This window comes from Sturnira hondurensis, unplaced genomic scaffold (genome assembly GCF_014824575.4).
Source record: "Sturnira hondurensis isolate 20B ecotype Veracruz unplaced genomic scaffold, ASM1482457v3 Scaffold0003812, whole genome shotgun sequence".
NCBI classification, from domain to species: domain Eukaryota; kingdom Metazoa; phylum Chordata; class Mammalia; order Chiroptera; family Phyllostomidae; genus Sturnira; species Sturnira hondurensis.
Genome location: NW_028076443.1, coordinates 39,562 through 53,739, shown reverse-complemented (window position 1 = coordinate 53,739; position 14,178 = coordinate 39,562). Strand labels below are relative to the sequence as shown.

Genomic DNA, 14,178 nt, shown 5'->3' with positions numbered 1-14,178 from the left:
GCTAGGGGTTGGGAAAATAGGAATGATTTAAAACAACAACAACAACAGTTTGTGTAGTCCAGAGAACTTGCAGTCCAGAGTACTGTAAATGAATAGTTTCATACACTGTAAAACATGTGTAGGGTAGCCTAGGATCACAGAGGAGTGGCATCTAAACCCAGTCTGCAGTAATAGAGGTGGAACCATTGTGAAAAGACCTGGAGGAGGTGACACCTAAGCAGAGTCTTAAAGGATGAGTAGTTGGTAGCCAAATGAGGAGGGCAGGAATTTCCAGAAGAAGAAATAGCATGAGTAAAGGCACAGAAGTAAGAAACAACATGTATGTGCACACATAGGAAAGGACACAGAAGCTTAAGAGTCTGAGGCAAAGAATGACATAAGATGATACTAAAAAGGTAGACAGGAGACATGTCATAAAAAGCCATGCATGGCAATGGGTATAATATTCTCCAAATCAAACATGTAAGCAACAATACATTTTCTAAAATAACTTCTACCTTAAATTTTGTGCCTTTAATGCTCTAAACTCTCAAAGTTGCTAGAGGTTTCTCTACCATCTAACAGGCAGGGAAAATTGTTGGTGGTTTCCTCTGAATACCAACAACCCTTGCCTTGCTATCCCCATAATCTATCAGGAGCAAAGATAGACTTCTCTTAACACTAAACATTTGAAACTATCAGCCTTCCTACAAGTATTCCTAAGAATACTATTCTCTTTCTATTCCCACAGTTGCCACCTATTTGCAGTGCACCATGCAAACACAACTTTGATACAAGACTTTAATAGTTTGGTAAATAATACTAGATTTGCTTTTCAGCTCATTTTTTTTAAATAAAGAGGTTTATAAGTCTCTCTTCATCTCCTCTCTTCTATGTCCAAGAGAGGCTAATAATCCACCCTTTCAGCCTTTAGTATCAGTAGTATTTCATGCTAACGGACAAGTGCACACACACACACACACACACACACACACTTAGCAGCTTGTGCTATGTTCAGGGCAAAGTTTGGCGAAACTTCTTGACCCTTTCTCCTTACTACCTTCCTGCTTCCTTCATAGACTTTCCTCTGCCTTATCTGCCCAGAATCCCCAGTGCATATTCCTATTACAAATGGAAAATTCACCTCAGTCAGTGGAGAACAAAGGAGCTGCACATAGGGTACAGAATTTGGCTCACTGCTTGTGCCTCTGTGTGCCCCAATTTATACTGTTTCAGAGAACTGCCACCATCTTTTACCTGGGCAGATGGCATTTAAATCCTCTGAGTTTTCTGATTAAAAGGTGCTACATTGGTAAGAAGCATTATAATCACTGTTTTTCCACCAGCCAAGCTAAGATGCTTCCTCATAGTTTAATTCCTCATAGTTCATGGACTCCACCTTTCTTGCAAAGTGGAGTCCTTTGTTAGGGTTAGAATTTCCTATAAACCTGCTCAATAGTTTGTTTTTGTTTGGCTTTGAAATACTACACAAAGCAATCCCTGTAAAGGGCAATGCTGTCGTGAAGGCTGAGAAAGGTGCCTGAGACATAGGCTCAAAGTTGCTCTTTTCAGGCAGAGCCAGCTGAGTAATTGTATTTCAGTTGGCTGCTTTTCAACGTGCCTAATACAGGAGCTTTTCCTCTGGGAGCAGCGTTTGCCTCAGGAGATCAAGCGCTTTCTAGTGAGGGGAAAACTTTGAGAAATCCCAGGGCCAGGGCAGTCTTGTCTATTCATGAAAATCTTGAGGAACAGAATGGGCCCCACGGACAGTACTAACCCTAATCTTTGCCCCCCTCCAGCACCATTGGAAATCAGCACTTGGCCCTAGGACAGAGCCCAGAATAAGTGAAAAGGCTAAAAGTAAGCAGGGAAACTGGGAAAGCAAGTGAGATTGCTAAGGCACCCGCTGGGCTCTGAGTCAAAAGCTGTCAATCGTCCTGGCTCTCGCAGCTCCCGCTCTCTCATAGCCCTGCCCTTTCCTGGGGCTGGGCAGGGGATTGCTACATGTCAGTTTACCTGGGGAAAACCCAGGACCTCACTTTGGTCCCTTCCAGTAACTGACATGACAGATAGCCCTTGAGGGGGAGGAGAGAGCTTTGCTCCATAAATGGTCCCACCCCTGGACAAGGTGGCTCACTCTTACAGGTAGCAACGGGGGAGTGTGCACCTGCCACCAGTGGAACTCAGCCAGGCTGCAAGACAAGGCTGAGCAAGCAGTGGGAGTGAGTGAACAATGGACAAGTTGAAGTGTCCTAGCTTCTTCAAGTGCAGAGGGAAAGAGGTAGGGGTCTGGGGGCTGTGGAGGTGTGGGCCTGGGGAGGAAAATTTTAAGGGGAGGCAAGTCTAAGATTTTGCTTTCTGTGGCTACTACTTCTTCTCCACATTTCTGTTCAATTGCCTTGCAGTGAGCCTGACGTGTCCTCACAGAGTAGAGGAAAAATAGAACAGCTCTTCCTCCGGTAGCTGGAAGACAGGGGCACCTCAGCCTCTGGCTTGAGTGTGCCCTGAAAACCCTGTTTTCCACTCCTCTCTAGACTGTGTCCATATGCTGGAGGAAAATGAGAAAATACGTTGTCCTTATGTGACCTGAGGAACCCTCCATACTCCAGAGCAGTTAATAGGTTGGGAGATAACCCATCTCCTCTGAAGTGGAGAGACAGCTGCTCCACCTGGTGGGACAGGAAAAATTGTCTCCGAATATTATTGTGGCTTTCAGAAAAACACTGATTTTACTCCCCAAGATAGGGAGCAAAGATAGACTTCTCTTAACAGTAAACATTCGAAACTATCAGCCTATGGAAAGGGAGTCTATGAATTTCTCCTTCCCTCCCTCCTTTCCTTTCCTTTCCTTTCCTTTCCTTTCCTTTCCTTTCCTTTCCTTTCCTTTCCTTTCCTTTCCTTTCCTTCCCTTCCCTTCCCTTCCCTTCCCTTCCCTTCCCTTCCCTTCCCTTCCCTTCCCTTTCCTTTCCTTTCCCCTTTTTTAGTCTAAACTATACTTGATACTCTCAAAAATCTTGTACCATCTCAAGTGTTGATTTTACTTAATTCGTTGTAAAGATATTGTATTTCAAAAATTATTTGTCCACTTTCATTTGCCCTTCATGCTGGGTGCCACATGTAGTATTTCCACCAAAATTTGGATAATCTAACCCAAAGAAGTAGTAAAAATATCTGCCTACAGAACTTTTTCATTTCAAGAGGTAAATGTTGTAAAATAAAAGCAACCATTAACAGAAATCTCCCCAATCTTAATAGTGTTCCTCTTGGCTCCGGTTCTACGGCTTTCGAGTTCTCTCTGTGTCTGTGTTTGTTGCTCTGTCTCTCACTGTCACTCTGTATTTGTGAGATTATGTCTCTGTGGAATTTTTAACAGTAGAATCTCTAATAATAATAGTGCCGATGCTTTCCCTTTTCTAGAAAGTGACGGCTTCATCTGAGAATTTCCATGTTGGTGAAAATGATGAGAACCAGGACCGTGGCAACTGGTCCAAAAAATCGGATTATCTTCTATCTATGATTGGATATGCAGTTGGATTGGGGAATGTGTGGAGATTCCCATATTTGACCTACAACAATGGTGGAGGTATTTTCTCCCAGCCACTTCTTTCCCCTCCAGTTTTAAGTAGGGTGCTGTATGGCATCTGAGGGTATTTTATGAAATGAGGAATGGTATATGATGTTTTGGGTTAGTGGGAGGATGGGAGACAAGCATACTGCATTTCTTATTAGACTGTAAGTTGCCAGCTCCGGTTAGAAAGGTGGCTTCACAAAATCCTCAGATATAATCATGATAAAAGTTGTATACTCAGCACTTCTGAGTTTCACACTGGAGATCCTATGTAATCTTCAACTGTGACTGACTTTTCTTAATTTATAGGTTCTTGTGATAATCTCTTCAGACCTTACTGTTTTGCTTAATACACAGCTGAGTCTAAGCAAAAGACAGTGCATTCTAGGTCAAATAAGAAACTCAAGGGAATTGTTTGTGTAAATGGAGTATGGCAATGCATTTTGGAAATTTCAGTGTGGATACAGTTGATTAAAAAGTAATTAAAGGTTTAGTATTTTAAGCTGCAATATTCAGTTACATATATCCCCAATTGAATTGATTATGTAGAAGATCCTTCTAAAATGCAATAGAATGTAATTCAAGACTGGGTGTTTAATTTCTGCAAAATAATACTGTTTCTACCCGAGAAACCATTAAGGAAGGCTCAATTAGAGTAAGAAGAAAAAAATAACTCTGAGATGCACACAAAGGGATACAGAATGAATTGCATAATTCTCAAGTAATGTCGAAACAACTTTTCACTTACACCATATTTTATTTACTTGTAATTACAGGTTCTCTTAGAAGTACAGAGGTGACATGCCCTTTTATTTCATAATTGGGTACCAGTGAAACTATGCCACTGTAATTATTTTCTTGGTACAATAGGATTTTGTGTGGTGATATTTCAGTCTTATATTCCTTGTTAATTGGTTGCATTAAGACATTCACAATGGCCTTTAGAGATTTAAGAAAGAAGCTCTGTTTATTAAAAACTTTGTGTTGGTGGCAAAAAAATTTCCCCAATCCAGAACCTATGTCATTCAGTCATGATATGATCGTGTGACAATCTGGTGTAAGTTTGAACTGGAAAGTGGGTCAGAAATCATAATCTTTTTGGTGTCTATGTCTTAAGATCTAGTGTAATGAAGAAAAGCATTCAAGCTCCTTTCCAGCCTCCTGTATTCAGGTTTAGAATAAGAAATTCCCTGTGACTCAACATCATCCGTAGACACAGTAGTTGCCATCAATTTCCAGGAACCATATTAAACTAGGTTTAATAGGGTATTTTCAAACAAAGCCAAAGCAAAATGGTATTATTTATTTTATGCCATTATCTTTCACCATTTCCTCTAATAATTAATATATTATGTGGGCTTTCAGGTTTTAAAGATCACATCATTTTGGTAATGGATGATCCAGGCTCTCTCAAATTGCTTCTTTTTTTTTCCCAATCATAGAAGATGAACATAAAGTTCAAATTTGTCAAATGTTAATAGAACCAATTTTAAATATATGGTCAGTTGAAGTTATAAATATGCTAAAATCTGGAATCATTTTTACATGTAAATTCTTTTTAACAGTTTATGAAAGACAAGTATCATACTACCTTAGGGTCTAAGTCAGCAGTATTATGAATTCATGACCACTGTATTGTATTAGCAATTTACCAATATGGTTGTTATTAATAATGAAAAAAATGTAATGGGTAAAAAGTCACATATAACAGAGGAAAATAATTATTTTTCTTCCCCCCTAAAACCGATTTACACTGGGCTAGCAAGCCTTTGATTACTATTGTATTTAAACAGGGATATTTTGTATTACGTTTTCCTCATATTTACCACTGAGAGAATTTATACTTCTATTAGCCACAGTAATGATAGTATGCATATTGCAACATCTATAAAAACATATTTGTCCCTATATGCAAATCACTAGTAACTTGTATATGACAAGTAGTTATTGTCTCAATATTTATAGTAGAATATATTTTGAGGGCTGGAAAAATGTAATTTCCAGGTGTGATGTTACAGTATCATAATATGAAAAATTCATGAGAAAAAAATGTAACATGGTAAATGAAATGTACATAATCCAAAAGCCCATTTTTATCCACTGATCCTCATATTTTCTTATTAAATTTTGTTCAGACTTCTAGAACATTTGATCAATATGTTTAGCATTATGTCCCTGCTTTTATCTACAATGTGATAAAAGTTCTAATGAGCAATATTATGCTATAGAAATGACCAGGAAAAACATAAAAGATTGTTTCTTAAAAAAAGGAGCCTGGATAATCTAATTAGCCCTTATGAAATTGAAAGTTAACTCTAAATGCATCTCAAAATTTTAGGATCTTCTAACAAAAGCAATACATTTCTTATTAAATTGAATGAAGACCCTTATAACTGGACAATAATGACTTCAAGTGCAATGACTTCCACTCTGAACCACATTTAACATTTACACCCTATGTATTAAAAATAAACTATTTTTAAAAGAGAAAGGAGGAAAACTAATTGTGAAGATATGTCATGTGCCTGCCATTTCACCAGGTGTTTTTCTCATAGGTTCTGTAATTAAACTCTTGCCACACACTGATGAGTTGGTACACATTGTTCTTCCTATTTACAAAGAATGCAAAGTTCAGAGGTTAGGTAAATTGCCCCAGGCTGCATAACTAACTAGTAAATGGTGGAACCAGGATATAAACTTAGTTCTATCTGGATCCAAAATCTATGATCATTTGACTCCTCTGGATTGGTTTTTATGGGCTATTGTTTTTAATACAACAACTTCATTATAAAATACAGCCAGTCCTTGAATAATGTCATTCTGCTTGACATTGTTTTGTTATAACATTGATAAAATGCCATAGAAACTTACCTCTTGTTTATATCAATTCATTCTATTAAAATTGGCAGCATTGGTAAAATTGGTTTCATTATATGTCATTTTACTTAAAGTCTCAGAACCTGTAAAGGATGCCAAGTGAGGACTTACGGTACAAGCATCCCCATTTCATAGATGAGGAATCCAAGTTTAGAAAATCAAGGGCTTTTCCCCAGAGAGTAGTGAATTTGGGGCCTAAACCTGGTACTCTCCGAAACCACTATATAAGAATGCTTTCAAAATGTTATGCTGGATGTCAAAATGCCATCAAGATTTTGGAATATAATAGTGCTTTGTTTCTTTTTTTGCATTTTCTAGGTGCCTTCTTGATCCCTTATGCAATTATGCTGGCATTGGCTGGTTTACCTTTGTTCTTCTTAGAGTGTTCACTAGGACAATTTGCTAGCTTAGGTCCAGTTTCAGTATGGAAAATTCTTCCATTGTTCCAAGGTTGGTATTAAAACATTTTCTATATTGTACTGACTGACCTATTCATGCATATAGTTTTCCTCACTATGTGGAATAAAACTGTGTAAGATTTGGACAGATTTTTTTAAAAGTATTTTATTTATCTATTCTAAAGTGAGTTTCTTAGAGAGCAAAAAAAAAAGATTTAGATAGGTTAAAGGCAAAGATGTATAAATTTCTTTCCTGCGTATTTGCCAACATAAAATTTAAAAATCAAATGTTAACTTTTATTTCTGGTTGTCTCAGGCTGCAGATATGGAAGGGGTAAGGAAGACTATTAGAGAGGGTTGTAAGGGTGTCATTCCTTTCCTATTTTCACCTTCTCAATTTTCTTGGCACATGATCCTGCTTTGCAGTCACTTCATGGCTGTGATTGTTGCTACTTCTGGTTGTCTTTGCCTTCTTGCTTTTGCATATGTTTTATAATGCTTCATTCAGAAAAATTGAAAGGCAGGTCACAGTATTTTCCCTTGGATGCTCCTAACAGAATAAGACACCAGTAAAAAAAATTTTTAAATGCCTTGACTGTTATTAAACACCAAACAGACTTTCTATCTGAAAATCAGATATAATTTTGAATGTTCTAGCAACTGAAAACTATTTGTAAAAGCCTCAAGTATCATCAAAAGTAAATTTATTGTGATGTGAACAGTACATTGTGCTGGAATATTAAGGAAACAAACTCAAGAGCTAGTCTTAAGCATAGGAGTTACATTCAGTATGCTTAACTGCGTTTTGAAACTACTGAGTTAAAAAAAAACTTTGGAAGTTGAAATTCAGATGGTTACTGAGTTATTGAATTTTCTTTTATTTAAAACTTTTTAAAAAGATTTTATTTACTTCATTTTAGAGAGTGGGAGGGAGGGAGAAAGAGAGGGAGAGAAACATCAGTGTGTGGTTGCCTCTCACATATCCCCTACTGGAGACCTGACCCAAAACCCAGGCATGTGCCCTGACCAGGAATTTAACTGGCGACCCTTTGGTTCACAGGCTGGCACTCAATTCAATGAACCACACCAGCCAGGGCTGAATTTTCTTTAAATGTACTATAGAAATGGGGTACAGTATCATTCAGGACATCAGTTCATAGGCTGTATCTTTTACTTGTCAAAATGTTGGTTTATGGATCAAGATATAAGTATTGGTCAGTGAGTCAATAGGATATGAGCTTTGAATAGTTTTTCTCTTTTTTTGTTTTTAAAGAATAGTACCTACTCTGACAAGAATCTACAGACTTCATAAGAAAGACTAATGGATATGCTCTTGATCTTAGTAACTTTTTCTAATCAACTAAAAGCTATCTCAGAAATCCAATCATCAAAATAATTTTAAATTTGAGAAGACAGTTACTTAGACAGTAGTATTGCCTCTCTACTCCTCAAAGAAAAAGTTGTTTGAAATAACCTTCTTATTTTAAGATAAGATTATCTTATCTTATTATCTTATTTTAAGATAGATTTTGTGGAAATTGTGATGCAGCTTTTTTTATGAATTAGCAAAAGAAACTTCAGTTGTTGGTTTTTTATTTTAATTGTTCTGTTTTACAGGTGTGGGAATTACAATGGTCCTGATATCCATATTTGTGACCATCTATTACAATGTCATAATTGCCTACAGTCTTTACTACCTGTTTGCTTCTTTTCAAAGTGAACTACCATGGACAACTTGTTCTTATTGGGCAGATCAAAACTGTAGCAGATCACCAATAGGTAAAATTCATTTATTTTATTTTTGAAACATTGTTAACTCTGCTTTATTCTTTTATATTTTATAATAAGATTTAAATGCTAAAGCATTTTTTAACCAAGTTAGGGGCAGTTTTAAGTGAGCCATAGGTTAGTGATAAAAACCGAATAAAGCATGTATAACCTGAAAATTGATGAATGCAATGTTAATTGCTGAGGACAGTCAGTAAGACTAAATGACTACTAGGAGTACTTCTTGTAGATCTAAGCTATGGGCAGGACAGAAAAAAGACAATGGAAAATGATAAGGAGAGAAAAGCACCGTCTCTGATAGTCATAGTGTGTTTCAGGAACCTGAATATTGCCCATGTCGTATGTTGCTAATCTTTGGAATAATGCAGCATTAATATTGTAGACTATTACCACTGGGATTGTCTTTGTATATCAGAGGATAAAGTAATGAAGATTGAACAGTTAGGGATTTAAATGTGTCATTTTCTATATAGATTAAATAAGTCCACATGCTGAAAGTCCCTTTGAGCACTAAATCCCAACTGAAATCATTTTTACTTCATAGCTGTTATGACCATAAACGTAATCACAGTTTAAAAGGCAAGGTATTTTCATACTCCTAGGTTAGTAGTACAGATTTAAGATACTGAATGTGCATGTCTCGTTCCATTTGTGCAATTTTTACCCTGCCTTCACCAAGTAACAATTTAGACAGTCTTTATATGTTTTACTATTAAATCTTTTTTCCAGGAAAGTACTCTACTAAAACTAAGTACGTGTTTGTGTGTGCATTCTTTTTTATGATTTTTAGTAACTCACTGCAATGTGAGTACAATAGGGGGGATCATCCATGTTAATAAAAGCTGGGTAGATTCCAACAATTGGACCTGCATCAATGGAAGTGAAGTTTATCAGCCAGGGCAGCTTCCCAGTGAACAGTATTGGAAGTAAGTACCCTAGACGATCTACTTCTTAAATAGATATTACTATAAAGTTTTTTTTATCAATAATGATAAAATATAATCACCTCTTTTCTTAACTCATATAAGTAGAAAAAAGGGAAGCAGAGAAAATTCTACTCCATTTGATTCAAATGTTTACCGTTCCTGTGTGGATAGTAGTAACATGCAAAGTTAGGTTATAGTCAACAGATTATCATTTATAAATTAGCTATGTAAATGGGCACAACAATGCCAGTAATTATTTATTTAGCGCTTGTTAATGATAAGTTAGGCCATTGCTTTGAAGAAAAAGTATTCAAATTTTAGATTGTAATTAGCAAGTTCTAATGATAAACAGTTGGGTGATGAGTAATTTGTGGATAAAATTGCTATTTAAGGCTGCAATTCATTATTATCCTTTTTGCTTATAATTGTCACTACATGGTAGAAAAACTATTTTGAGTTATATTTACTTTTATTAATTTGAAATGTTCTCTTTTTTTTCTTATTGTATACCTACCCTTTACCCTGACCTAATTTCTTGACTATTGCTATAATGAGTTCTTTCTCATCTGCTTGTTAATGGTCCTTTGTGACCCTTTTAAAATTTGGATCTTGAATGTTCCTAAACATCAAGCTATGAATTAAAATCCCAGATCCACACAAGTCCTAGTGGAAATCATAGAATTTTAAAGAACGCCTTTGAAAGAGTTATGAATAGCAGGGTCAATTAGGTTTGGTGATAAATACAAGCACAATGAAGAAAATATTTGATGTAATTTTAAAATTATTATTATTACTTTTATTGTTATTCCAGTACAGTTGTCTTCATTTTTACTCCACCATGCCCTCCTGCCCCACCCACCCCCATCTCCCATCTTTGAACCAGTCAGTCCCTTTGGCTTTGTCCTTGTGTCCTTTATACATGTTCCTTGAAGGCCCTTCGTCTCTTATACCTTACTATCCTTCTCCCCCTTTTCTCTGGTTACTGTCAGATTGTTCTTTATTTAAATGTAATTTTAAATGATGTCTTTGCTATTTTAACTTGAGAAAAATACAATAAGTAAAATGAAATAATCTAATGCAAGGTTATTTTTTACATAATGGAGCTTTGAAATATTACAGAAAAATTATAGGTAAAGAAATCAGTAGATCTTTTATTCTAGGGCTTGCAAGTACAGATTAGCTTCATTTAAGCATAAAGTCAGTCTGGCTTTTCACTTAACTATTTTTGCCCCTCCATACAACAGTGTCTACCAATAAAAGGCTGACACAGCATAGATGTATTAATAAGACAGAATATTCACAAGGCTTCCCCCTGGATTAAATGTGACAAAATTCAGTGTATTAAGACAAGTGATTCTGTGCTCATAAAAGGGCGTATGTGTTTTCAGCAAAGTGGCACTCCGACGCTCAAGTGGAATGGATGAGACTGGAGAAATTGTGTGGTATTTAGCACTTTGTCTTCTTCTGGCATGGATCATAGTTGGTGCAGCACTATTTAAAGGAATCAAGTCTTCTGGCAAGGTAATTTAGGAGACACATTAGATAGTGGTGGAGCTGTTTTCCAATATCATTATAGTTCAATTATGAGCATTATCAAATGCGTGTTTTTTCCATATTGGGAACATTCAAATGTGTGAAAAGCTTTCTAAGTAGGTAGCCTAGACCTAAGAAATACACAAGATCACTGCTATCATTGAAAATAAAACAAAACGAGCACAAATCAGTATTAGAGTTGTGCAATTACATGGTCAAAACTTGGACCCTTCTAGTTGATACAGTATTCTGTGGTTTGCAAGTATATTTTAAAATTACCTTCCCTACTATCTAAAGAAGCATCTTATATACTGTAATATTTGGTTTTGAAAGTACAGATCCTTGTTCTATAGGGTAATTATGTCAGGATTCTCCTAATTAGGAGGAGACTAGAAAAAAAATAACAACTATGTGATCATTCTCTTAAAGTTTGCTAAAAATGACTGAGGAACCTCTCTCTCAGCAGAGTTGTCTTATGGAAAAATATAATTTCCTCCTTCATTGTTTTACTTTTTAAATTTTCAGAAAGCATCATGATAATTCCAGAGAATAACATGAAATTTTCTGTGTGAACAGTTGTACAGTACCCATAAGAGTGAATGTTTACATGTTTATATGTACTAGAGTAAAAATTCCTTTAAAATGGAGGACAGGAATAACTGTGGATACTATCTTTGATCCCTAGCACAATATCTAGCACATTCTGTTAATGCTCAGTTGTAATGGGACATGTTGTTAGATCTCAAAAACATTGTGAACATCACAAATCAGTGGAAACTTTCCAAAATAATGTTTCAATTGTATATTTTTTAAAGCCTTGGTTCCTTTTTGATGTTATTATTGAAAGAATCCATTAAAAGACATTAACCCAATGCATTAATTTTTATTTGCCTCTGGATGACTTGTTTAAATTTTCTCCTTGGGCATATTGTCAAACACAGGACATCTATGGATCAAAGAAACCATCCACATTAATGAAAAGCCAGCCTCAAAGGCAATCTGCTCATTTGGAATCATGTTTTATCTAGGACACACGTAGTGTACTTGTATGTGTGCTGCCAAACTGTATTAATGGTAGCTTTAAGGATGACAATAACAACAAGTGTCTACTGTTCACTTTAATCAGCTTTCATGGTATCTGGACATCTTCTGGGAGATTATTTTCCTTCTCCTTGGGGACTGAGTGTATACTAACCATTGCAGGCTTTAAAATAATTTTCCTTTCCAACTCAATGCAATAGTTTACAGAGAGGCGATATTCAGTCCCCTCGGGCATTTATAAGAATATATTTTACAAAACACCCCATCTGGATTCCAACTTATTGCTGGAGGTGTATTGTATATTCACAACATGAGCCTGGGAAATACTACTTCATATATCAGAATGTTTTCAAAATAGATCATTTGAGAGTGGTGAGAATAATGAGAGGAAATTATGCCAATTTAGCTATTGGTGTTGTCAGATCTATTAATAACCAAATTAAAATTTTTTTGTATTTTTTAAAATTTTATTTATCTTTAGCAGGAAAGGGAAGGAGAGAAGGAGAGAAATATCAATGTATGGTTGCCTCTTGTGCATCCCCTGCTGGGAACTGGCCTGCAACCCAGGCATGTGCCCTGACTGGGAGTCGAACCACGATCCTTTTCTTTGCAGGCCCGCACTCAATCCACTGAGCTACACTAGCCAGGGCCAAATGAAATTTTTGATACTTTATTTAGTTAATCTCAACTGGATAATGACTTTATTTCTATACAGTTATATACTATTATTTTTATATGAAATTGACTTTTGATTGTTTTTCTTGATAGGTGGTATATTTTACAGCTCTTTTCCCGTATCTTGTCCTACTCATCCTGTTAATACGAGGTGCAACTCTGGAGGGTGCATCAAAAGGCATTTCATACTATATTGGAGCACAGTCAAACTTTACAAAACTTACAGAAGCTGAGGTAAGACCATTTAAATTTCAAATTATCTGAGGAGATAAATCTTAAAAGTAGATGCCAAAAATCTTTGGTAACATGACAGTGTCATAATGTAGTAGCTTGCAAAGGAATATACAGTTAAATTTATTAGTGTTCCTGTCCACTAGGATGTTTGACTTAGCTATTTTACATGACACTAATGATTTTTTACTGGAAGTGAGGTAATCCTTTTTAGCAATAGGATTCTAAATGTCCTTTTATTCATATAACTGATTCTATTTGATTACAAAGATTTGGGGTTTATCACTTTTTCATTTTTTAAATTTTATTTTTGTTCGAGTACAGTTGTCTGCCTTTTCCCCCACCTTTCCCCCCACCTGATTTGGGACTTATTAATCTGAAAAAGGTATTTCATGCATGAATACCTATAAATTGAAGACTAGGATCATGTGTTTTATTGGATAAACTCATAGTAGATTTAAAGATTACAGTTGAAAATTTAATAGATGATATATATTATAATTTTCTTCAAAAGTTAATATCCCAAAGGTGAGATCAAATTTTGACAAATGAATTACGAAATGAAACACAAGCTTGAAATGGATGAAGTATTCCATAAACAAAGTTGTCACTGGTACCAGAAACATAAACATGTATCATAGGTATAAATTAGGTAACCCTATTTTAACTTTCCTCCATCTCTAGATAATGGCTATCTGAATTACAGGTACATAAAAACTTTTACAATTTTGAATGTAAGGAACATTAAAAGTAAATGCAGTCCATATACTATGCTTGTCTTGATAACAACCTAAAACTACACTCACTTTTTTATTAGTCACATCAGGTAATGTTATCCAAAATAGATATTTTTGTTTGCTATTGTATTCTTTGTGGAACCTCATGCTCATTTCCAGCAATGGTTATTTTCTAAACACAGGCGTACCTCATTTTATGGTACTTTGCATTATTGCAAATCTCAGACAATGTGATTTTTTACAAATTGAAGTTTGTGGCAACTCTGGGTTGAGCAAATCTATTGGCATCATTTTTTCAACAGCATTTACTCACTTCATGTCTCTGTCACATTTTGGTAATTTCTGCATTATGTCAAACTTTTAAATTATTAATATTTGTTATGGTGATCTGTGATCAGCAATTTTTGATGTTACTATTATAAATA

At 35.7% G+C, this 14,178-nt stretch overlaps 1 protein-coding gene across 1 annotated transcript in view; it reads left to right on the top strand.

Annotated features, from left to right (window-relative positions):
• Positions 1-1,985: 1,985 nt before the first annotated feature.
• Positions 1,986-14,178, top strand: part of SLC6A14 (solute carrier family 6 member 14) — a 28,237-nt gene continuing 16,044 nt past the window's right edge. The window contains exons 1-7 of the mRNA XM_037042952.1: positions 1,986-2,260; positions 3,397-3,562; positions 6,743-6,874; positions 8,440-8,601; positions 9,401-9,536; positions 10,925-11,057; positions 12,879-13,019. Coding sequence (XP_036898847.1) covers positions 2,213-2,260; positions 3,397-3,562; positions 6,743-6,874; positions 8,440-8,601; positions 9,401-9,536; positions 10,925-11,057; positions 12,879-13,019 — 918 coding nt within the window. The 5' untranslated portion in view covers positions 1,986-2,212. The remainder of the gene's footprint in view (positions 2,261-3,396; positions 3,563-6,742; positions 6,875-8,439; positions 8,602-9,400; positions 9,537-10,924; positions 11,058-12,878; positions 13,020-14,178) is intronic.